General features: G+C 54.5%; 9 protein-coding genes and 1 non-coding gene across 10 annotated transcripts; 6 read left to right on the forward strand and 4 right to left on the reverse strand.

Moving 5' to 3' along the window:
• The first annotated feature begins 2 nt into the window (after positions 1-2).
• On the forward strand, positions 3-1,038 carry IE81DRAFT_18720 (hypothetical protein). Its single transcript, XM_025510752.1, has one exon. The coding sequence runs from the start codon at positions 352-354 to the stop codon at positions 907-909; it is 558 nt and encodes a 185-aa protein (XP_025371546.1). The 5' UTR covers positions 3-351; the 3' UTR covers positions 910-1,038.
• Positions 1,039-2,075: 1,037 nt separating this feature from the next.
• Positions 2,076-2,903, forward strand: IE81DRAFT_321278 (hypothetical protein). The gene is made up of 2 exons (XM_025513291.1): positions 2,076-2,092; positions 2,225-2,903. Exon 2 carries the CDS (start codon positions 2,233-2,235, stop codon positions 2,479-2,481), a length of 249 nt encoding a protein of 82 aa, XP_025371547.1. The 5' UTR covers positions 2,076-2,092; positions 2,225-2,232; the 3' UTR covers positions 2,482-2,903.
• A 401-nt stretch (positions 2,904-3,304) lies between these two features.
• On the reverse strand, positions 3,305-6,308 carry IE81DRAFT_18611 (hypothetical protein). The gene is made up of 9 exons (XM_025510741.1): positions 6,114-6,308; positions 5,937-6,015; positions 5,420-5,838; positions 5,221-5,329; positions 5,028-5,134; positions 4,703-4,956; positions 4,114-4,628; positions 3,624-4,006; positions 3,305-3,515 (listed from the first exon to the last, which is right to left on the reverse strand). Exons 1-9 carry the CDS (start codon positions 6,207-6,209, stop codon positions 3,492-3,494), a joined length of 1,986 nt encoding a protein of 661 aa, XP_025371548.1. The 5' UTR covers positions 6,210-6,308; the 3' UTR covers positions 3,305-3,491.
• Positions 6,309-7,477: 1,169 nt separating this feature from the next.
• IE81DRAFT_18824 (WD40 repeat-containing protein) lies at positions 7,478-9,245 on the reverse strand. The gene is made up of 5 exons (XM_025510758.1): positions 8,835-9,245; positions 8,521-8,750; positions 8,015-8,444; positions 7,875-7,934; positions 7,478-7,803 (listed from the first exon to the last, which is right to left on the reverse strand). Exons 1-5 carry the CDS (start codon positions 9,156-9,158, stop codon positions 7,762-7,764), a joined length of 1,086 nt encoding a protein of 361 aa, XP_025371549.1. The 5' UTR covers positions 9,159-9,245; the 3' UTR covers positions 7,478-7,761.
• Positions 9,246-9,620: 375 nt separating this feature from the next.
• Positions 9,621-12,488, forward strand: IE81DRAFT_321283 (putative NADH dehydrogenase 78K chain precursor). Its single transcript, XM_025513292.1, has 4 exons — positions 9,621-10,046; positions 10,137-10,225; positions 10,313-10,398; positions 10,469-12,488. The coding sequence occupies exons 1-4, from the start codon at positions 9,829-9,831 to the stop codon at positions 12,362-12,364; spliced, it is 2,289 nt and encodes a 762-aa protein (XP_025371550.1). The 5' UTR covers positions 9,621-9,828; the 3' UTR covers positions 12,365-12,488.
• A 938-nt stretch (positions 12,489-13,426) lies between these two features.
• Positions 13,427-16,974, forward strand: IE81DRAFT_345625 (hypothetical protein; the record flags this gene model as incomplete). The annotated part of the gene is made up of 9 exons (XM_025515936.1): positions 13,427-13,645; positions 13,735-14,705; positions 14,786-14,852; positions 14,917-15,631; positions 15,712-15,923; positions 15,991-16,030; positions 16,100-16,290; positions 16,365-16,842; positions 16,922-16,974. 9 exons carry the CDS (start codon positions 13,427-13,429, stop codon positions 16,972-16,974), a joined length of 2,946 nt encoding a protein of 981 aa, XP_025371551.1.
• Positions 16,975-16,998: 24 nt separating this feature from the next.
• Positions 16,999-18,272, reverse strand: IE81DRAFT_321286 (hypothetical protein). Its single transcript, XM_025513293.1, has 2 exons — positions 17,723-18,272; positions 16,999-17,579 (listed from the first exon to the last, which is right to left on the reverse strand). Exons 1-2 carry the CDS (start codon positions 18,016-18,018, stop codon positions 17,270-17,272), a joined length of 606 nt encoding a protein of 201 aa, XP_025371552.1. The 5' UTR covers positions 18,019-18,272; the 3' UTR covers positions 16,999-17,269.
• Positions 18,273-18,944: 672 nt separating this feature from the next.
• On the reverse strand, positions 18,945-19,497 carry IE81DRAFT_18978 (hypothetical protein). The gene has a single exon (XM_025510774.1). It carries the CDS (start codon positions 19,311-19,313, stop codon positions 19,002-19,004), a length of 312 nt encoding a protein of 103 aa, XP_025371553.1. The 5' UTR covers positions 19,314-19,497; the 3' UTR covers positions 18,945-19,001.
• Positions 19,498-22,043, forward strand: IE81DRAFT_18979 (putative DUR3-urea permease). The gene is made up of 4 exons (XM_025510775.1): positions 19,498-19,904; positions 19,973-20,329; positions 20,398-20,691; positions 20,759-22,043. The coding sequence occupies exons 1-4, from the start codon at positions 19,682-19,684 to the stop codon at positions 22,021-22,023; spliced, it is 2,139 nt and encodes a 712-aa protein (XP_025371554.1). The 5' UTR covers positions 19,498-19,681; the 3' UTR covers positions 22,024-22,043.
• Positions 22,044-23,280: 1,237 nt separating this feature from the next.
• Positions 23,281-23,369, forward strand: IE81DRAFT_t7. Its single transcript has one exon. It is a non-coding gene; the product is annotated as a tRNA-Arg (tRNA).
• The last annotated feature ends 520 nt before the right edge of the window (positions 23,370-23,889 follow it).

The raw sequence follows: 23,889 nt of genomic DNA on the forward strand, positions 1-23,889 counted from the left end.
ACTGTTACCTTTGTTCTTCGCGATGAAGGCATCGCTCAGCTTGCAGCCTTGATACGTGGCTACAGCAGGGTCGGGACTCTTGTCTCGTTTGTGAAGGATATGCATCCCCTCCTCGCGAGAGAAGATGTAGTGCTCGCCGCCGTCCCAGGCAGGACCAAAAGGATCGGTCTGCCCCGTGACAGTGTCGATGAGGCAAAGCTGCAGTGCAGCTAGGCCAAGCGCACTGAAGAGCAGTCGCGATGTGAGCTTCATACTGCTGAGGCTTTAGTGCAGAAATCTTTCCGTGCGGTGAGAAGAGCGTGCGACAGCTGACGTCGTACTCGATGAGCTCGCACGGGTAATCGCGGTGGGATGAGCAGATGGAGACGACCTACTTTTGGCTTCAAGCTGCGATGTGGGTCTGTCCATTATGTAGGATTGAGGACTAGTCGTAGCCACCGCACCATTGGAGCGCAAAACGAGGCCAGCGCAGCCCGACGATGGCAGCACAGGAGTGTTTTTCGTCGCATGCCCGACGCGGCGGCCGAGTGTCCAGCAATCGAATTGCACCCGGCGCCCCTCGAAAGCCGAAAGGCTACACACTGCGCGAGTAGGAGATCGACCTATACTGGCAGTAGGATCTCCAATTGGGGCTTCGAAGTTGCATCAATCGGCATGGGGGCCCTCCCAGTCTGGTTGCTTAATTCCGGTCTTTGCGTGGGTGAAGCAAAACCTTACCGAGGTCTCTCTTCTCAAATCTGTTGCAGGCAAAGTCGCCTACAGCCTTGTTCCGTCATTGACACTGGTCGCACAGGCCTGTGCTACTGCCACGGACCAGAGCAGCAGTCCTGTGAAGCTATCGAGACAGAGCAGCATGGCGACAGCACAGAGATGGTGTCTACGCACGTCTCATTTTCGTGGCAACCATGACCGACGGCGGTCAAGATTGGCAAATGAGGGCGAGCGCGAGCGCGAGCGCGAGGGGCAGAACGAGACGGCGGAGGCGCGCAACATGCGACCGGACGCGCTTTGTTCACGTCTTGATCTCACACCCACCACAGCTAGTCGAGTCGGTGATTCCGCCCGCCGGATCCGATGTGCGCCTCTCTTTCTGCGTGATCACTTAATTGATACACGGTAACAGAACCCCTGTTGGAATTCCTGCATGGCGATGTTGCTGGAGTAGCATGAAGATCTTGGTGGAGATTCTCACACCGCGTGTGCATAGATGCTTGCACATAACCTCGCCTTCGACATCGCGAGCAAGTTCATCGACTCTTCGCCCGGCCACTCTTTTGTTTCCGCAGCTCGAGACAAGCGCATCTCGCGAGCTCTTGACTCGATGCCGCCACCACGGTCGAACAGCATACTACTCTGCTCTAGAGCGCCGCTCGCCAGCCGTTGTGCTGGTCTTCCTCAGCATTCCTTCCCATTTCGGTCTGTGATGTGACGTTGCGATGCTTAATCGCGCCACTCCTTGTGTGTAGCCTGAAAGCTTGTCCTTGCAAATGGAATGTTTAGTATCTGAATTCCGCGTGACGCTCGAGTTGATGTTGAATCAAGAAAGCCATCTCTGTATTCATCCAGAGCGCCTGTCAGTCGTCCGAACTGAAATCCCGCTGAATGTCGACACCCTGACTCCAGCCTTCCTGGTTCCAAGCTCCCTTGCCTGCAACGGCAGAGGCTGTGAGGACCGCGTCGCACGGAACCGCTGAGCGGTAGCTAGGTGGCGTGAGGTACTAGCGGTGGAGCGCCTACTATTCCAATGCGACTTCTGAGATAATCAAGGTGTGCAGCTGCTGACTATCGTTGCCAAAGCATGGGGCGGCCCGCATGACAATGTCCCCCGCGGGCATTGCTGAAAACCACCCCGACATAAGACCGGGGGGGCCCGTGGTGAATCATTCGCGTTACATTTCCGGTAGTCCGCGACTGAGCTGGTGTCACGATTGGATGGCGTTCAGCTGTCATACTGCCGGGGACGTGGTAGGAAAGGTCCTGTGCAGCATACTTACCACCTTACGTATGCACACACGCGCCCGACGGCAATCTGACTGCCACTTCGGCGACTCGCGAAGGTGTGCGGCGAAAAGCAGCCTGTTTGAACCGCAATCTCATATAGATTCGTATGCGACGTGATCGAGCAATTCCGAAGTCAGACGTACGTTTGATTGTTGTGATTCGTGATTCGAATTGTCTGCGCGCCGATGGCGGCCGGAACCAGAGCAAGCCACTCAAGACTCACCATTCACCATGCAGCCAGTCAAGAGTCTGAGTCGTGAGGCTGCATGTGAGGCCGTTCGTGTCTTATGCGTCGGTGCCCTACTAGCTGAGTCACCGAGCACAGCTCCGCTATTTCATGCTGACTCTCCGCCTTCATCCGCCAATGCACGCATTGCAGCTAGACAAGTACGCTGCCAGCAAGCTCATGGTGGTTGTCGTCGTTGTTGCTGTCTGAGTGGCATCCAAATTCAAGGCGGATCGAGCCACTATTGCCTCTGATGACCGATCTCTGCGTGCACCATGCAGAAACAGCTGTGGCCTAGCTGTGAGACCGGACGCCGACGAGTGGCGTCGATTCGTGATTCACATTCAAATTGCTGCTTTTGCTTATTGCTCTGTGCGTGGCGCCGGCGGTACCGTAGAGCGCTGCATGAGATAGAGTGCTTGCTGTGTACCCGTACGCCTCCTTATACAAAGCTGTGACGCTCACACTGACAAAGGACGATTTTTGTGACTCAAGACTTGCTTGACCTGAGCGAACACTCTTGACTCGTGGGTTGCAAGCATATCTGGCAGAGAGCGAGAATGGAGCAGATTCCGTGAGATCAGAATGGAGCGTAGAATTTTCGAGACGAGTACACGACGAGTGATTCAGATTTGCCTAGGAAAGTAGTCGATGCGCCACCTCACATTGCGCCGACGGATCCGGCGTGACCTTCTCTGGTCTTTGTACTCGATCGTGACTGCTGCTGCTGCTGCATCGTGCATGTATGCGAACACACCACCATGCAAGACTGCAAGACTGCCAGCGCTTTTAGACCTAACAATTGCGCTGCGGAGAGCGATCAAGTTGCTCTCAGGTTACTTTCGCAGTTTTGCTGGCTCATCGGCAAATTCTATGAAAGGCGAGCAGTGAAGACGTCAACAAATCTCCAAGTGGTGTCCACGAAGTATGACAAGTGGTGAGCGTCGTTCGAGTCGAAGAAGGGTCAATCTTGTGGTGTAGGCGCATTAGCCCATAAAAGACCGTTCAATCTTCCTTCGCCTCCGCCTTGGCAGGCAAAGAACTGGTATGCGTGCGATCGATGTATGCCTCGCGCAGCTCTCATCTCGCTTGCTCCCTGCTCGAGGTGGACACATTTAGAGTTCGGAAGCACGCCTCCTCTTCTCATTGAGGCGCAAGCAAAGATGTGGGGATGATCGAAGTCATAGCATTCTTCGCAAATGTGATTTGAGCAGAGCGCGCCGAGTGAGCCCGACTCGAAGCTTGAGCTTTCTGCACGCCCTTCCTACCATCCAAAAGACTCGTTGAGCTGTTATCATGATGATTGAGGATCAAAGAAATCAGAGTCAGTCAACGCAGGGCGATGTTTCTCAACTCTAGCGAGGGTGGCGGCAGGGACTTTGCACTTCTGACTCACCAGCCAGATCTCGTCCAATCCTTTTCGGTCATGTTGCAAACGAGCTGTAGCGTTAGCAGCGGCATCGCTCATTCCTGCAGGTCCGCATACCACAACAGCCAAGCTTCGAGCCGACGAATTTGCCGCATGTTGCGCTGCATCTCGAATGATGCTGGGTACGTGAGGTCGTTCAAGACTTGCAGGTCTTTCTCTAGCAGCTCCTCGATAAGCCGTCCACTTTTCCGCACCGAAATCTGCTTCGGGCGCCGAGTTGGATCGAGATACAGCATCAGACGCGGAAATGCACTCGCGTGTGATGTGAAGAGTGAACGTGTAGGCGACCTTGGACGCGGCAAATCGCTCCGAGATGGCGTCTAGGTAAGGTTGAAACCACGCGAGCGAGGCTTAAGAAAACGCAGCCAGGATCATTAGTTCCATTCAAGAGCGAGAAGTGGCGTCAGGATACGTTGCAATCAGTATTGCTTGAGCTGAGACAACAACACGGACTCACCTCGGCTGCGGACGCTCCAAACCAAGTGGACGCTTCGTGTCTGAATGCGATCAGCGTTGGCCATGGCCAGATGCATGCACGCGCTGGTGGCGAATGTGATTCCGACGCCACCAGCGAGAATCAAGACGTGGTCGAAAGCTTGCAGGGAGGCGGAACTCTGACCATAGGGACCATCGATGATGGCGGGAACCATACATGCTCGAGTCGGGAGCAGAGGCGCGTCGCCACTGTCCAAAGCATACGCTTCCGAACTTTCCGGTACAGCTCGCAAAGGGTGGCTCGAGTTTTGCTTCGTCATGTAGATACTTTCGGACTCGATGTCATCTTCAGCTTCCACGCTTGCGGCTTTGGACCTGGCGTGCTTCAGCAGCTTCCGGGTGATCCCGTCGTGCACTCTAGCCACCAACACTAGTTCCGAATCGCAGTGATGATCCGGCTGTGGCAGATTCACAATCGTGAATGGGTGGCTTTGCAAGGGCGCAAGCGTCGGAAAGCGGATGAAGACGTGTGCTCCTCTGTCAGCAACGCGAAGCGCGGCAAGTCAGCACTCGGTGTAGCAGCTCATCCGCAGCTTGACGACGGTACGTACGGCCACCATCTGACGTTTGTCTTGAGCGCAATCCTGAGCATTTCTTCACCTGCAACCAATTCTTCTCCAGACACTTCCACGCTGGCTTTGGCCCCTACGAAGTATCTGCTAGCAGTAGCGCTGCGCGCCCATTTGATCAGCGTAGCGAAGCCCCAGACGCCCACTGCAGCCCAGAGCCAGATCCAGCTGTTGAGCGTGTTGTCGGTGTGGAAAAAGTAGAAGCCAATGAAGAGCAGAGTTGACACGATATGTTGCTATTCGCGAAATAGTACAAAGGTGTTGAGTCGGTGCCACAGCTGTTTGACAGTGGGATAGCGGTACTCACAATCACAAAGAATTCGTAGCTCATGTTTCGGAACACTCGAGTGGAGCTCAGCACCATCCAGATCATCAAAGAGAGGGCTACGGTGCCATTCCAGTAAGTGACGTAGTCTATGGAGAGCGAAGAGGGTGAGAGGTCTCAGCTCCGCAGTGCCTCTCGCGGCAAGACGCGATCGAGACGATTGCAAATGGCTCACCGCTCTTCCACCAAGCCCAGAGGTTGGAGCTGCCACCTTCAGTGAGTGGTTGCCAAATGAATGGAATGGTGTGTATCAAGCTGAGGGTGAGAATCAGCCTAGCAAGCCACTGATGGTACACCTAATTCGTAGATCGAAGGTGTACAAGGATGCTGAGCAAGTTGTGCTTTCGGCAGCATTAGTCGTCCATACCACGCACCTGAAGTCTCTCGTGCGATACTGCGGTAAGGATGGAGATGACGTTGACCTTGGTCGCTAGTGCGAGTAGAAAAGGGATCATGGCATTGGCAAGCATACCAGCTCTGATAGCAAGCGGCGGGGAGCCCCACTCTCTAGTTTTCCTATAGTAAGGCCGGACGCCCAGTGTCCAACCAAAGATGGCAGCGCAGAAGAGTGCGATGGCAATCGAAGCTCCAAGAGCAGGCAATCTAAAGCCTGGTAGGATGCGGCCCTTTTGTAGGTAGCCTACTGATCTTCCCCAGGAGACTAGTTTGAAGTAGAATGGCAGCCTTCGTTGCAGAGAGACGGCCAGCTTGGGTCGATGGACTCGCAAGCGATGTAGCAAGCCCGGACCGACGGTGACCAGGATTAGGATGGCCAGCATGAGCCATGTCACGCCTGAGAGCGATGGGCGGGCATCAGAAAGCGTAAGCTGGAGACGGGCGCGTCGTGTATGCGTAGCTAGCAAAGCTTGATCATCGCATCACACCACTCACGATTGGCATACTTTTGCATGTCGTACCAATTATCGGCGTGAAGCATCGCTGCCAGTCGCTCTGCAGAAGGCGGTCGATTCTGCCATATTTGCACAAAATGCAGCATAAGACCTCTTCAGCAAAGGTATACTACTCGTATCGACTTGCTGTTGGAAGTTTGTGTTGCAGAAGACTCACATTAGGCCCATGCTCGTCCGGATCGTATGGCTCGTCAGCGTCGCCATGCCCGCCATGGCGCTTGCTCAAAGGCAGTACAAGATCGATGAGGGTCATCGTTCCGTCGTTGGGTGGCGATACGAGCGCTACGCCTTGAGCGTTTCCGACTGTTGGTGTAAAAGCCGCGCTGTGGCTAAGTGTGTCCAAAAGTGAATGGATGACGGCGTATGGTATGGACCTGGAGATGGTAATGGAGGATGTCCGTATGGCCCAAATGAAAGGAGCATATGTGGATTCAGAATACCAACGAAAGTGCTAGAGACACGCTCCCCATTGGTCGTGAAGGGCTGAATCAAATAAGCGCAGTCTCGATACGTGTCTAGTCAACTGGTGACGGTCTAGCGCGGGCCATCGGCAAGTGAGCTTCTTTGCGAAAGGGCAAACAGTACCTTGCTGCGAGACAAGGTTGGTAACGAATGTCAGCGAGATCAAAGCAGCGGACATCTACAGGTCGAAGCGGCTTGTGCGCTGTATTCACAGCTGATACTCACACGCACAGGTGCCGGTGCCTATAGCAGACGGCGATGCAGAATGCATATGAAGTCGTGAGTCAAGAGTGGGCAGGAAAGGTACCGCCGGCAAGGAGAGAGATCCAAGCAAGACGAGGCCGCTGCCTACATGGAGCGTACCTGTACCAGGTACATGCAGTCAGTCAGTCACCAGTGGCTCACCGACGTCCGTCGCTTGTGGTTCCATTCACATTTTCGCTATCAATGCGGCCTGTTGAGGCATCGAGCGCCAAACGCTTTGCAAGGTAAAGGAAATCACGAATGAAGTCGACGAGAAACGCTCCGAGCGCTCACTTCGCCCTTGCGCACGCAACCACCTGCTGCGCGCGCGCGGTGCCTTTTGGCGCGACTCGGAGACTTTCGCGGTCAGCGACGCACCGATGCATGCATGGGCTCAAAGCTGCGCGCGCATGCAGCGCGGTGTTGAAGGCGTGCTTGTCTGATCTCGGCTCCACGATCACGTGCAGGGTATAGAGGGCATGGCATGTACATGCTAAGCGAACTGGAAGTCTGGAGTCCAGTCCATCCATCATCGTTCATCACTACGTCACAAGGAACAGACACATCATTCGAAGGAGACTAACGAAGTAGGGCCGTGCACGCACATGCAATCTAATGTATAACGTTGGATGCTCCCTGAGGTTTGTGTTCTCTCTGCGGCGCCTGAGCATGGCACAGCGGAGCTACTTGAGCGTTTCTTTGAGCCTCATGACCCATTTTCATCTTCCCTTCGATATCTTTGCCCTCCGCTGTGACCCAATTAGTCTCTGCCTGTGGCTCGCATGCAACTGCACGGAGCGTTAAGAGGGCATCTTGCCTGCGGGTACATTAAGTGCGATGACGTGCCTGCTGTGTCTGGGCCCCGAGTCCTGGTTGTGTCCGCCATTTTCCTGGTATCGAGGTTGGCCATACTTGGGGTGCCATCTTTCTTTGTGATGAAGATGTCGGAGAACAGTCAAATTGCTGCTACTGGCGACAGCCGGCGCGCAAGAGCAGGGGTCGGACGCTCCGACACCAGCCAGAGAGGCCGCGAATGCAGGATTGGTGTGTCCTGGACAGCCTTGATATTCAGACGGAAGGAGATTGGCAACCTCCATTCACTACGTCTCGGACTTGATTGGGATGTCATCGAGACTCCAGATCTTTTGAAGGAGTTTCGTCACAGGTCATGAGCGATGCACGCTAGTCTAGGCGAAGAGTGTGCAGTACATACCTTTATTGAAGGATCATGGTCCATGCTTGCCGAGGCGATGATGTCGAGCGTGGGATGCGCCTGAGGATAGAAAAAGCTGTGAGCATGTATCCGACAAGCCTAGGTCCTTGTGCAGCTGCTCAGCAGCACCACCAACTCACAGCAATCGCAATGACAACGTCTCTATGCCCAACCAGAATCTGATCAACTTTCTTGGACTGCAAGTCCCACACGTACACTCTTTGGTCCTCGCTCCCCGCGACGACGAATATTTGCTTCAGCCCCCTCTTCCTCATCTCTTGCTTTCTGGGATCTTCATCCGTGCCTTGCCCTCCGACCGATGTCGACGCGGGCAGCTCCCGAGGTGCAGTGAAATCTGCTGCGCAAGCAAATTTCCCATTCGTATAGCCATTCCCCGTATACGTCTTGAGCACACGAGAATTGGGAATGTCCCAAAGACGGATGGTGTTGTCTAGCGAAGAGGCAAGGATTTGAGAAGATGATGGCGTGAACTTGACGTGAGAGAGTGGAGCATTGTCCCGATGCACTAGTGTTTTTAGACACGTTCCTGTTGAAGTGTCCCACAAGCGTCTTTACGCACACCATTGCCGTAAAAAAATCTAGTCAGAAAGCGTCATCTCTCGCTGCGAGCATAAAGAGCACTCACAAGAGACCATCATAGGAACAGCTTACGATGAGGTCTCCATCCCTATTAAAGTCCACACCAGTCACCGCCTCTGAATGTGCCGGTATGGTCTTGTGACAAATTCCGCGCTTGACATCCCAAAGCCTAATAGTCTCATCGAAAGATCCCGAGACGATCAGACTGCACTGAAGATTGTAGGCCAGACAAAAGACGTACGATGTGTGCCCCTGCAGAAGGCGAACTTGGGCACCCTGAAGCGGACGTGTGCGTGACTGGGTGAGAAATACGACGCATACATGCTACTAGAGCATCACAAACGCATTTTCTGCACTCACCGTATCGCAGTCCCAGACTCTCACAGTCCTGTCATCGCTCGCGCTTGCAACGTAGCGTCCATCGCCGCTCCAAGCCACCTGATTGACACCCAGCTTGTGTCCCTTCAGGGTAAACTTCAAGCTCCCGCTGGCAAGGTTCCAGATCTTGATGGTGCGATCGGAGCCAGAACTTGCCAGCAGCATTCCATGCGGAGATATGGACAGCGATGAGACTGAACGAGTATGCCCTTGTAGCGTTTGGCGCAGCACATACCCTTCACGCTTGGTCGGGCCGAGAGGAGGGCTTGTGGGTGTTGTAGTTTCCTCAACAGAGTCGACATCCATTGCGCCTTTTCTGTCTCTTCTTCGCTCTGCTGACTTGTCAGCGCGTCGAGAGGCAGCCGACGCTAACTTTCCACCAGGGAGAGAAGAGGACAGACGGGGATTGCAGCGCGGTGAGAGGCCTGCAAAGAGGTGGTTGCCCGCTTGCTATTCTTCACGTCACCATTCGTAACTCGTGCTAACCCATCAGTTGGCCCGCGGCCTGCAACATGAACGTCGCGGTGCGCAAAGCCCTCGTGACTTGTGACTGCATGGTGGCATGTGCCGGTAGCAGCGCATGTCCATTTCTTGATTCCAAGCTAGTCAAGATTCGTGATTCATGGTGAGGGAGGCAGACCCTGCCCAGCGTACGCGGCGCCACGTGGTCTGTCGCGCTGCAGGTAGAAATGTGTGCCTCTTGATTGGCGCGCCTGTTCGGGGCTGACCTGACAGCAGCTCATTCGCAGGCGCATGCACGCACGCGCTCGGGCTTTCCCTCAATAACAGACGCGGGCGAGCTGTGGCGGGTGAGGTCAAGCCATCTTCCAGCTTGATGCTGCAACCACGAACGCCGCGCGAGGAAAGGTGAATGGTGCTTCTCCCTTGACACAGCGGCGCACTTATCACTCTCACACCAGTCACTCCAGCGTGCTTCCCACTCTGATAGCTCTTTTGCCAGCAAAGGAAGCTCACCATGATGCGCATGGCCCCACTCCGCGCCGCCTCGTCGGCAGTGGCGAGCACCACCAGCTCCACCGCCTCTTCTTCTCGATCCGTCTTGGCTTCCAATTCGGGTATTGCATCTCGAAGATGCCTCCAGACCTCGGCTAAGCTGTCTCAGGCATCCCCCGCCGAGCCTCCGAAGATGATCAAGCTGCAAGTCAATGGTAGGGATGTCGAAGTCGAGCAAGGGTGAGTTGGACGTGTCAAAAGCCGCACTGGAAAATTCGCGGTCAACTAAATGTATGCTTGCCACTCTCGATTCTCCCTCGTCATTGTCAGAACGGCCCTCATCCAAGCATGCGAAAAGGCTGGAGCACAGATACCTCGATTTTGCTACCACGAGAGACTTCAAATTGCTGGTAATTGCCGTGAGTGCGATCCATTAGTGCGCTGGGTTGCGAGTCGGTCCGTCTTGTTCAACCAGCTGACCCGATCCTCACCTTGTTGCCACTCAGGAATGTGCTTGGTGACCTCGCAAGGAGCACCAAAGCCCGTAGCTTCTTGTGCTATGCCTGCTGCTCCAGGCATGAAGATCTTTACAGTAAGTATCGTGGCCGAGCCCTATCGACCGGTACGCGCAGACGCTCATCTCACATGCGTTGACATCGCAGGAGGACGAAAAGACAAAGACGGCGCGAGCAAACGTGATGGAGTTTTTATTGGCAAATCATCCACTGGACTGCCCCATCTGCGACTGGGGTGGCGAGTGTGACCTGCAGGACCAGTCGATGCGCTATGGATCCGATCGCGGACGCTTTCACGAGATTGCAGGCAAGCGCGCGGTGGAGGACAAGAATCTGGGGCCCCTGGTGAAGACAATCATGACCAGGTGCATTCACTGCACCAGGTGTGTTCGATTTAGCAACGATGTAGCTGGTGTGCAAGAGATGGGGACATCGGGACGAGGCAATGACTTGCAGATCGGCACCTACATCGAAAAGGTCATCGACTCTGAGATGAGCGGAAACATCATCGACCTGTGCCCCGTCGGCGCCCTCACCAGCAAGCCATACGCGTTTACTACCAGACCTTGGGAACTGAAGAAGACGGAAAGCATCGACGTTTTGGATGCCGTCGGCTCCAACATTCGCGTCGACTCTCGTGGCGTGCAGGTCATGCGCGTCTTGCCCCGCACCAACGACGATGTCAACGAGGAGTGGATTAACGACAAGACCAGATTCGCAGTCGATGGTCTCAAGTATCAACGATTGACAACTCCTCTCATCAAGCAGGGCGACCGCTTCGTCCCCGCGTCTTGGCCAGAGGCGCTCGCCACTGTTGCCGAGGGCTTGGCCGCTAGCGGCGCCAAGGGAGACGAGATTCAGGGTGTGGCTGGTGCGCTCGCAGACGCAGAGAGCCTCGTCGCTTTGAAGGATCTGGTCAACTCGCTCGGCAGCGAGAACGTCACCGTAGATTTACCAGCTGGTCAATTGCCACCCGCCTCTGGCGTTGACGTTCGCTCGAATTATCAGTTCAACAGCACCATTGCTGGTATCGAGGAAGCGGATGCTCTGCTCTTGATCGGCACCAACCCTCGACACGAGGCCGCCATCATCAACACGAGAATCCGCAAGGCATACTTGCACAAGGGTCTCGATGTTGGATTGATCGGAGAAAAGGTCGACACAACTTACGAGTACGAGCACGTCGGCAGCGACGCCAGCGCTATCGCTGACGTTCTCGCGGGCAAGGGCAACTTCGGAAAGCGGTTAAAGGAAGCCAAGAAGCCGATGATTGTTATTGGAAGTAGCGTCCTGGAGCACGTCGACGGAGCAGCAGCGCTCTCCGAGGTGGCAAAAGCGGTGCAGGCAGACAAGCGGTACTTGAGCGAAGAGTATACGGGCTTTGGCATTCTGCAAAGGACAGCCTCGCGTGTCGCTTCCCTCGATGTTGGCTACAGCCCAAGCCAGCAGGCTAGCAAGACAACGCCCAAGTTTGTCTACTTGCTCGGTGCCGACGACTTTGCCAATGCGGAGGACAGGATTCCCAGGGACGCCTTTGTCGTATACCAGGGTCATCACGGAGATGTGGGAGCGCAATATGCTTCCGTCATCCTGCCGTCATCATGCTACACGGAACACAGCCTGACCTATACCAACACGGAAGGACGCAACCAGATCACCCGCGCTGCCGTCCCACCACCCGGAGCTTCTCGGGAGGGCTGGAAGTGCATTCGAGCTCTCTCGGAAGTGCTAGGCAGCCCGCTGCCGTACGACGACATCCTGAGCGTGAGGGACAGGATGTTTGACATTTCGCCCACCTTGACGCGTTACGATCAACGGGAAGCCACCAGTGCGGCCACCGCGCTCTTGGGTTTGAAGGACCTGCAAGCGAAGGCGAAGGGCAAGAAGATCACGGGCGCCCCTCTGCTCAACCCCATCCAAAACTTTTACCAAACGGACGCGGTGTCCAGATCTTCTCCCACTATGGCCAAGTGCGTCGATGCATTCATCAACAAGGTCGGCGACGAAGGCAGACCGGGCGCGGAGCTCGCCTCATTCAGCTAGAGAGACATAGTGTGCCGCTCTCGGCCTTTCTTTGACACGTAGACACGCATCCGATACGCACGCCCCCTAAGACTGTCCTTTCGCAATGAAACGCCTTCCAAGTTTGCTGTGCGCTGGAAATGGCCTTGAGCCCTCGTCTGTCTGTGCGCATTTGTTCGTAGGTGTGCAGAGTCAGACGGGCCATCCCCGACCAGCACGCTCAACTCGCTAGCCTGAGGCAGCCGTACTGGTGCTGGTCCTTTATGGTTGCATGCGTCGCATTCACACTTCTTTGATGACTCGTGATCCGACGCTGAGCGTGGGATTTGTACGTCCCGTACGTCGTGCTGGTCCATTGCTCGCTGCGTCCATGCAGAGGAGGCAGAGAATTGACGGGCACACATATGACATATTTTGGCGGGCTTTGGCGAACCCATTTCGTTCGTCTTCTCTCATCATTGATCGCCCGCAGGACGCGTTCGACAAGCACTCGTGACTGTGCTTGGTACGCGCCTGCATCACGCGCGCAATGAATCAGAAAGCAATTTACGCGTCGAGTATGGGCCACACGCAGATTCTGGTCCAAAGACGCGTTGACTGTTCTCGCGCTGCCTGCCTGCTGATTATTCGCTGTGCACGCCTCGTCCGCTGATGATCGCGCATCGCGCGCTGCCAGTCACGATGAGTGACAGCTATGGTGGCTGACATGAGTCACGCGCTCGCAGCATTTAGCCGCGAGATGAGGCTGCGAAGGGAGGAGAGGCGCGCGTGATGAGAAGTTTTGAGCCGTGAGGGATGCATGCCGATGTACTCACGATGGTGATGATGATGATGATGGTTGACGACGCGAGTCTGGGCATGAGCTTCGTGATGGATAGTTTGCAAGCCCACTCTGAGCATCTTTACCTGTTCGTCGTACACCATCCACAACCCATTCGTAGGAGTCTCTTTTGCTACGCAAGACTTGCGACTCAGAGAGTTCGTACAAGCATTCGCATTGGCTCTGAGCCTCGCTTACCCGATCTCAACATTGCCGCCAGCTGGCTACTTTCGAGCGCACAACCGCTCGTCCGGCCATCCATCATGTCGGCGTCGACATCCAAGACGAACTCCAGAGCCGGCTCTAGCGATACGATCAAGCTGGCCAAAGCTGCTGATGCAGCTGGAGATGATGGCCTGAACACACCTCCACCCCGCACATCTTCTCCTGCGGCTGCTGCCAATGGAGCCAGATCGAACGCGGAACAGAGTGCTGGCAGGTCTCGACCCAGAGCTTCGAAAGAGCAAACTGTCGACCCAAAGGTGAGCGCGCGGCCGGGAAAGCGTTTGAAAAGGCTCGGCTTCGCGTTGTAAAGCTCATCGCCTGACTTTTTGCTCATCCTACCACACAGGAGGAGGAAGCTCGACGCAAAAAGCTCAACTTTTTGCTTCAAAAGAGCGGCGTGTACTCCAAAATTATGCAGCAAAAGATGGACAAGGAGAGGGAAAAGCGTTTGGCAGCTGAAAAGAAGAAGAGGAGCGAAGCGTCTTCGAGCAAAGATGTGGCAAAGTCCGACGCTGACTCTAGCGAGAACGCGAAGCGCGGGGAAGCTGGACCCAATGGAGCGAGCGATGCGCGCAGAACCACCCGAGGCGGCGATCAACACAAAGCGGCGCCTCTGCCAAAGAGAACCAGGCACGATGCTCCACGTAAGAAAGAAGGCTATGAGCTGTCCAACTACATTGATGAGGATGTGGTAAAGGCGGCAGCAGCTGCCAAGACGGACGCGGACGACGCGAAAGCGTCAAAGAAGCGCAAGACGGAGAATGGTAATGGTGTGGCGGTCAAGTCTGAGGGAGAGGCGCAAACAGAATCTGCTCAGCAGGAAGATGAGGATGAAGAGGATGTCAAGGGCAGACAACCTGCTCTGATCACTGGTGCTACGATGAGAAAGTACCAGCTTGCAGGTCTGGAGTGGATGGTCAGCCTGTACGAAAACGGCCTGAATGGCATCTTGGCGGACGAAATGGGCCTGGGAAAGACTTTGCAAACCATCTCGTTCTTTGCCTATCTCAAATCCAAAAACGTTTGGGGACCTTTTCTCGTCGTTGCTCCCAAGTCCACCACGCTCAATTGGCTCAGGGAGATCCAAAAGTTCTCGCCGAGCATTCCGGGTTTGTGCTACATGGGTAGCAAGGAGGAGAGACGGGTGCTTCGATCTCAACATCTCAGAAAGCCAGGCACGGTCCAGGAAAAGAGCAGATTTCCAGTCGTCATTACGAGCTACGAAGCCGCTATCGCTGATCGAGTCGCATTGGCACAACATGATTGGAAGTTCCTCGTTGTGGATGAGGGTCACCGCATAAAGAACATGGAGTCAAAGTGAGTTGGCCGCGTTTGACCCCATCACGAAATCGTCTGGCTTGCGCTTGCTCATCACTTGCGCCAATTTGCTGCGACAGACTCATCACCGAGCTCAAAAAGTACAGGACTGCCAACAGACTGCTGCTGACAGGCACTCCTCTTCACGTAAGTCGAGCTTCTGCATGTGAACTGGAATGCCAAGCTGAAAGTCGCGCTGCCATGCGCACAGAACAATCTCCGAGAGCTATGGTCATTGCTCAACTTTATCCTTCCAGACATCTTTGATGATCTGGCGACGTTCGAATCTTGGTTTGACTTTGACGGATTGCACGACGGAGAGTCGTCGGCCTTTCTCACGCAAGATTACCGCAAGAATGTGGTGGAACAGCTGCACGCCATCTTGAAGCCCTTTTTGCTCAGACGCACAAAGGATGACGTCGAGAATTTGCCGCCAAAGAAGGAGTACCTGTTGTATGCGCCACTCACTGCTGAGCAGAAACAGCTGTACGATGCCGTCACTGATAGGACCATCAGAAGGGTACTTTTGGAAAGAAAGACGGGAATGTCGTGGGACGAAATCGTCAAGGTCAGACCTGATTGCAGAAAATGGGCCAGCTTGGGCAAGGATGGCAAGAGCATTCAAGGGCCCCTGTACGGCAATCCCGAGGATGGGTATGCTGTTCGCTCCGAGTCCTTGTCCGAGGATGAAGTGGAGGAGACCACAGCCGTGGGCAAACGAGCGCAGAGAGAGCAAGGCTCGGGAGATAGAAAGGGAAGAGCTAGACGAGCGAAAAAGAACATTACGTATGATGAGCATCGGTTGTCGGATGATGCTTGGGCCGACAAGATCGAGGCAGAGTCCAGCGACGAGGAGGAGGTCGACCCTATCGTCGATCCGGACGATGTTGCGCACCAAGGCAAGCTGCACGCGATCCAAGAAGCTCGTGAGTGTGTGCTCGTCTCACCCAGCTATGCAAAGTTGCCAATGTGCATCGTCCTGACGCGTTGCGCCCTCTACTTTCAGGTCGCGTCATCAACGATATGAAAATGTCCAATACTGCCATGCTTCTCCGACAAATTTGCTGTCATCCGTACGAAGTTGATTGGCCAAAGGACGAGAATGGACACGAAATCATCAGCGATGGTCTGATCAACGCGTCTGGTAAGATGCTCATGCTCAACCGTCTCCTCGAAAGGCTGTTCAAGGGAGGCCACAAGGTGTTGATCTTCAGCCAGGTTAGCGATGACTTGCGTCTCGGGTGATGTGCGCTTCGAAAGCTTACTCTGGTGGCCGCTTTCACAGTTCACCAAGATCCTTGATATCATCGAAGACTGGGCTCAGGGTGCGTATCTCGGACATGCGAGGAGATCGCTTTCAAGTGCTCACCGCGCTTCTCGTCTCGTTGCTGCAGAGGATAAAAACTGGAACACTTTCCGCATTGACGGGAATACTTCCTTGCAAGATCGCGAAGATCAGATGAACGCCTTTAACAATGAAAAGGGACCCGACGCTGTCAATCTGTTCCTTCTTAGCACGCGCGCCGGTGGACTTGGCATCAATCTCATCGCCGCTGATACGGTCATCTTCTACGATAGCGATTGGGTGAGTGTGCAAGATCGATCGAGGCTTTGATGCGACATGTTGTGCTGATGCTTGCACCTCATACACCTCTGCAGAACCCGCAAGCGGACTTGCAAGCTCAGGATAGAGCCCACCGTATTGGTCAGACAAAGCCTGTGCTGGTTCTCCGACTTGTCGCCGCCAACACGTTCGAGCAGCGCATTCTGCGTCGTGCCACTGCCAAGCGTCAATTGGAAAAGATGGTGATGGCAGAGGATCAATTCCGGGGCATTTCGCTAGACGCAATGAAGTCGATCCGATCCGGTCGACAGAATCAAAAGTACACCATCTCGGACGTGTTTATGAGGTTGGAACCGGAAAAGGTTCAGCTGGCTGGGAAGGGCGATCAGATCATCAGCGATGCGAATCTGGAAATGTTGCTGGATAGGAGTCCGGAAGCTTTCAAGAGGAAGAGCGGATGGGTCACCAGTAGGCAGGGCAAGACGCTAGCGGGCGGAGCTCAGAATGAGGACGATGAGGCGCAGATGGCGTTTGAGGTGACCGAGACGGACGCAAAGCAGGATGAAAGTGAAGGTGAGCTGAGACTTTGCGGAGCATCATGGCTTGCCCTTTTCGTCCATGCTGACCGCGCAGCGAACGCTCGATCCTTTAGATCGCGAGCTCAAGCAGCTGTACGGAGACACTTCGAAGGGCGGATACGATTAACTCGAGCGAACGCTTTTCAATGCGCGGTGAAGTGCTACGCTACGTCTCGACGATTGTCGTGTCTGGCCGCTTTTCATATCCCTATAGACTTATCCATACACAGCTACGTGGGCAAACAATCGTCTTTTGAACGCATTCACGTGCTGTAGCGCATGATATGAGTATACAGTGCAAGGTCTTGGGGAGCAGTCGGAATGATGGCTGATGCGCGTTTGGGTTGCGAGTGGAAATTGTGGAGAAGTTGATTGCTCGGAGAAAGTTGCAGCACGTCGGATCAAAAGCGTCATGCTTTGTCTCAAGCTTTGAGGCTTTCAGCCGCCTTGACGTAATCGCAAGTGTCGCCAGCATCAGAGGCGACCTTTGCCCACGTGACCTTGCCCGTCCTGTCCACTGCAAATCCGCCCGAATTCTGCCACCTCTGACTCCCTTTGCCCGTCTTGCGATTGGAAATGCCCTTTGTGGAAGCTAGCTCTCGTAGTCGAGATAGCATGGACAGATTGAAAAGACCGCCCCAGGACAATTCGCCGATGCCCCAGGTTGCGTATAGACGTGTAGAGGGATCATCGATCAGAATAGGGTGCGTCGTCGAGGGGAAATCGTCACGTCTGCGTTGAAATTGGCGAGGCGATGAGCAATGGAAGGAGAATGATGCGCACCCTCGCGCCTGTTCAAACACTGGCGTCTTTGGTGATGCGAATCATTCGCAAGCGTCGAGCACATCCAACCCTTCATTTCTTTCCTTACTCACCCTACTTCTCTGAACCAATTCTCGGCCACATCCCTCTCTGCATGCGTGATGACGACCACCCTGAGCCCAGGGTTCGTTTTGGAAGCTTCGATCAGGTTCTTGACCTCCTCTTCTGCAAAGGGACAACCGCAATGTCTTACGAAGGCTACAAGAGTTCCTGGGCCTCCTTGTGTTTGCCAAGAGTCTATGCCCGTTGGTAGAGAGGGTGCCTGTGAGCCTACTGCGGGAGAAGAATTCAATGCACCTTCTCGACGAGAGAAGAGCGATTGAAGGTCGTAGGGAAGCAGAGAAGTCATCTTGATGCAGCGCGTTGGATTGCTGGAGGTGGGAAGTGAAGAGGTGCGTGGTTGCTGTTCGATGACGAGGCGCTGAGATATCTACCGATGATGATGCTCTCTTCGTCACTGTAGTCGAGCCGAAGTGCAAGTGCGAGTCGTGGGTGCAAGTCACGAGTCGAGGGAGAAGCAATCGGGAATGTGAATGCAGCTTGCCTGCGCAGAGTCTGGAGTGCTTGAGCACCTCCACGCGGCGATCCCAACGACTTGATCGGGCGAATCAAGGATGTGGAGGCCGTGCACCTTGATTGACTTGACTTGATTTGGACTCCTGCCCTGATTTTGTCAGCATTGTCCCGGTCACGTGGACATTAAATTCCTCAAGAAACACGTGCTCTTGCTCGAAACCTATTCTTGATTCAAGATTTCATGCGCGGTTTTCCGGAAGTAAGTGCACACGCGCGACGTTGTGAGTCGCGAGTTTATGCACCAAGCACGTCAGATACACAAAAACACAACATCCCGAATCCCAATGGCGTGCTCGATCCGTGCATTCCGCTCTCCAACTCGCCAGCTGCTGCTGTTGCACACCTCGACTCGATTCTCGCTCGCTGCCGTCCATTTAGCACACTTGCATCCTCCTTCAATATCGGCTTCCTGCATGAGAGCACTACGGAAGCTGTTCAGTGATCGTGGTGGTGGTGTTGCAGCGTTGCAAGAGCAGATCTCAACGCTGCTGCTGGTCACGCTAATGCGACTTTCTGTCCACACTCGACACGCTCGACTTGAGACGTGTGACAGTCGACCTCATCGCGGGCAAATGGACACAGAAATCGTGGATGATCCAGATGCAATCGTGAATGGAATGGCGCTTTGCAAATGTCCCTAGGCCAGTCTGCTTTGGTGCACCGAGTTGGAGCATACGCTCGTGCCGGCTGACAGTGTAGTGGGGCGGAGGGAGGAAGAGAGCAAGTCAATGTCCGGACCCTGGTCTAGTTTCATCGTCACTGCACCTGGCGACTCGCCGAGTGTGCATGGTGCCGTACTTTTGGAACCGCCTCAAGCACCCCGGTCGGGCCTGAATGCTTGATACTAGTTCGACCCCAACGCCTTTGCTGAGTTGCATCATCCATCGGAGCATGGAGATAACAGTCTCTGCAGGATGGCCTCTCTCTGACTGCATTGGAGCCCTGCGAGGGTCCTTGGAGCATCTCTTCACTCGTGTCTGTTGTCGACGTCGATTCTAGTGGGTGAGGACGTGAGGGCCCGAGAGAGCAAAGCAAAGCCACTTTATGGTGCAATCGGAATCGGTGCATTAGAGACGGCTTGCAGGAGGAGCATCTTCCATACGATGGCTTGGGGAAGATCGCGGTTGCGAGATCCAGGCACGTACCTAGTGTACTGAACCCCTCATCCGCTTTACGACTCACTTGCAGCGGATCCGTCGTTTCCTCTTCTCGATCGCTGATTTACTGCCTAGCCTCCCGGGTTGTCCTGTCAGAAGCATCTTGCTCTGCTCGCAGCGAACAAGCCATAAAGCCGGCGTACATTGCTCCACTACCACCCCTTGCTCGCTTTACCTCGTCGATCCTTTTAGCTCTGCCACACTGGAGCGAGTGAAACACATCGCTCGGTACACGCGCAAAGACGTGACTCTCGATTCACCTCTCGAGCGTTCAGCGAAATGTCTACAGCGGGCTCCCCTCCACCTCCTCTGACTCAGGGTGCTGGGTATGGTGTAATCGTTGGGCTCGGTGCGCTCTTCGCCATCGTCGTTATCGGCATCAGCAACGGTCTGCATCGCTTCGGCAACATCAAGCGGACGTCTGCGGAATATGCCATCGCCTCCAGAAGTCTGGGAGTAGGATTGACCGCAGCCGGAGCCGTGTCTGGTTGGACCTGGAGTGGTGAGCGAATGGCGAGAAAATAGGCGGCGAGAAAATGAACGGCTGACCTGTTGCCCACGCTTGCTCAGTGACGCTCTTGTCGTCCTGCTCCACCGCTTACAACTATGGCGTCGCTGGCGCCATGCTCTACGGAGCCTCCAACATGTCACAAATCGCCCTCTTTTCTCTCATGGCGGTCCGCTTTAAGCAAAAAGTTCCTCAGCTCCACACCCATCTGGAGCTTCTGAGACTCAGATACGGTACCCTGGGTCATTTGACCTTTTTGTTCTTTGCGCTCGCAACAAACATTCTGGTCTGCTCGAGTGTGCTCGTCGGTGCTGCAGCTGCCATCACTTCCATCACTGGTATCAACACGTACGCTGCCTTGGTTTTGCTGCCCGTTGCAGTTGCTGCTTACACCTTGCGGGCAGGTCTTCGTGGTACCAGTGAGTGCTGTTTGGCAAGCGTGTCCGCGCCAGACCGAATGCTGACGTGGAGCGCTGTCGCATTGCAGTCCTTGCCGATTATCTCCACACGGTCATCATCTTTATCATCCTCTTCGTCTTCTTCATCGTCGTCTACGGCACTGGAAGCGAGATTGGGAGCGCCGCACGCATGTGGGAACTCCTCACTGAAGCTGGCAACAAGAATCCTTCCGCAAACTACAATGGCAGCTTCCTCACCATGAAGAGTATCGGAGGTATCGAATTCCAGTGGCTGAGCTTGCTGGAGTACACTGGTGTCGTTTTCAATGATGCTTCCTTTCATCAAAAAGCTTTGGCCGCTGGTCCAGACACTGTTGTCCCAGGTGCGTCGCAGATGTTTTGTGGGATGCAGACTTTGCTTTGGCTAACGTGCTCAACGCCTTGCGAAAGGTTATTTGCTGGGCTCGCTCAGTTGGTTCTCCATCCCTTGGGCGTTGGCAACCACTGCTGGTCTTTCCGCTCTTGCCCTGGAGACTACATCGCCAGCTTTCCCGACCTACCCTCGTCGCATGTCGGAGAGCGAGGTCTCTGCTGGTCTTGTGCTTCCGTACGCTGCCAACGCCGTCCTCGGAAAAGGCGGTTCTGCGGGTGTGCTGCTGCTCATGTTCATGAGCTCCACCAGTGCCGTATCGGCTCAACTCATTGCCGTCAGCAGCATCATTGGCTACGACATTTACAAAACTTACTTTAACCGCAAGGCCACGCCTGATCAGATCTTGCGCTCTCAGCAGTACGGCGTCATTGGCTTTACGGCTTTCATTGCCGCCTTTGGCTGCTTGCTTCAAGGGGTCGGCGCGGACCTCGGCCTGCTGTACAACATTACGGGTGTGTGGTCCTGCGCTGCACTGCCCCAGCTAGTGTTTAGCTTTTGGCAAAGCCGCACGCCCAAATGGACCGCGTTCCCAGGCATCTGGATCGGCTTCTTTGCTGGTCTCGCAGTTTGGCTTTCGCTCGCAAAGCGCCTCGAAGGAGGTGTCAATGTCACTACGCTGGCAGAGATGGATCCGAACATTTATGCTTTCGCGACTTCTATCGCCACTGGTACGTTGCTGTGCACCATCGGGAGCATCTTTTTTCCCTCCGACTTTCAATGGGAGTCCATCAGCGTCTCTTCGGCGCACGGAGGCCAAGGTGGCGAGACGGTGGATGAAAAGGAGCTCAAAGAGATCGAAGAGGATGCTCGTTGGAGCAAGGAGAATCTTCAAAAGTGGCTCGTCATCGCTCTCGTCTCGGCCTTTACCATCTTTGTCGTCATGGTCCTCATCTGGCCACTTTCTCTGTACAGAGACTACACCTTTCCGCTGTCTTTCTTTGGGGGATGGGTGTGGGTCAGCTTTGCATGGTCCGTCATCGCCTTTATCATCGTCGGCTTGTACCCTCTCTACGAAGGATTGCCCATCCTCATCCTCATCAGCAAGGGCGTCTACGCTCGACTTGCGGGCAAGCCAAACCCTACCACTGCCAGCGAGGATGGAGCGGAGGAAAAGTCCACACAGCTCACTGCCGGACAAGGTCGCGATGCCTCGGGCGAGTCTGAGCCCACCACGCCAATCGACGAGGATGCCCTGAAAGCGAGAAAAGGATCGGCCACTGGATCGGATGACAGTCCAGCAGAAGAGAAGCCTGCCGCTGCCCCAATCTCTCAAAAAGGATAAACGCTTTGAGATGAACGCTTTGAGAGGCTTCTTTGATCCGCTACGCTGTTTCGCTATCCCGCGTATTTGTTTCGCCAATGCAGCATCTCCATGCATGGGAGAGCTTGTTCTCTTTAGATTTGTGCGCGACCCGCGCGCGCTTGCCACAAAATGCTAGTTGATACCAGTTCGGGACCCCTTGGACGACGTTGTGTCTTGTACGATGGAATGTGAATGCGACTTTATCACGCTCAACCACGACTGGGCTTGCCTCGTGTGATCGGACCGTTGTGCTACGCCGCGCGCGCAAGGCGCAAATGGTACGGTGCCGGGAATGGTACGCGCATGCGTAAAGCCTCGTTCTCGTGCGTGATTCAAGATTCACGCTTGTTCGCACGTCACCATTCGAAGTTTTTGCTTGGTGACGACTCACGAGTGAGATGATGCGCTGTTCTGTCTGTGGTGCAAGGCATTCCTCTGCGAGTATTTCATGCCATTCATCTCTCAGAGCAAAACGACGGACAAGCATTTGTCGCACCAGTCCATGTTCATATGGCAGGTGTGGGCCCGGTATGCGATCGAGTGGTTTTGAGTAGCTTTACGTTCATAGAGAGCGCGCGCGACAGTCATGTACCCCAAGGACCGGAATCGGCGAGAACATCTCGACCAGTACGTGTACAGGGACTCTTCAGAATGATTCCTTCTCTTATTGAATGTGAGGTCGAGGGACACCAATCGTGTTCAGGAAGGATCTCGAGCTTGTTATGCGCTCAAATCACCAAGATCCCTGTCATGTGTCTGCCACACTGACTGCGCTCTCTGTAGTTGTTGATGCTTGTCTGCTGTACACAGACAAGCGTTGACAAAAGGCATACAAGGAGGCCTTCTTCTGGCCACCTCCTCTCTCAGATTCATGCTTCTTACCACCACCTTCTCCTACAACCACCTTGTCTGAATGGTGCTTGCTTGACAACTGGCCTGATCACCTGGGTGTCTCTCTCTTTCTCTCTCCTCTTAGCTCTAGCATCAGCTAAAGCCTTGCTAGTTGTAATGTTCTGTTCACTCACTGCTTGCTCCCTGCCTGGAGTTTGACAAGCGCAAAACCTTACCTGTGCTGGTGACATCTCTGGTCATCAATGCTGGGTTGCATCGTCTCATGCAGCAAGAGATGGGACATGCTTGTGACAGGGGGTGCAACAGCAGATGAGGATGCTAAATTTGGCTGAATGTGTGCTCTTGTGACCTTATGGATGACTATGACAGCATTCCTATTTCATCGGCTGCCTAGCTCAGTGGTAGAGCGTCAGACTTCGATTGTTTGTCGAATTATCATCTGAATGTCGCGTGTTCGACCCACGTGGTGGTCTTTTTTTTTTGTTTTTATTTTACGATTGCACCGCGCAAGGGCATTGGCAACTAGGGGCCGGGCCGCCCTCACTTTCGTTGCCCACGGATTGGTGCAATTCACCTAGCCGACGGGCAACGGAACTTTCATCTTTTTACTCACGTGACTCCTTGCGCGCCCTGGGTGCGCCTGACCTTCGTCGCCCGACTTTTGGTCCTCGACCAACATCACCTTGGCGCCCTCGCTGTGGCATGCGGGTAGCAAGCGTCTGAATCAGGGGAGAGGGATGGACCTTGGTGCTTAGAGTTACCGCATTGCCGCAGCGCCACTTTGTAGTCAAGTGCAATGCCGTGCTGCCAAGCTCTCTCAATTGTTGGAGCTTGAAAGACAATTGTTGAGCAGCCTGGCATATCTCTGCTTCCGTGTTTCAGTCGAAAGGTGGTCACTCTGCTGGTTGAGATGTGTCATCCCGCGTGTGGCAAGCTTACAGCACTGAGCATAAATTGCAACATGACATTGCTCGAGTTTGCACTGCAGAACGC

The sequence above is a fragment of the Ceraceosorus guamensis genome (genome assembly GCF_003144195.1).
Source record: "Ceraceosorus guamensis strain MCA 4658 unplaced genomic scaffold IE81scaffold_11, whole genome shotgun sequence".
NCBI classification, from domain to species: domain Eukaryota; kingdom Fungi; phylum Basidiomycota; class Exobasidiomycetes; order Ceraceosorales; family Ceraceosoraceae; genus Ceraceosorus; species Ceraceosorus guamensis.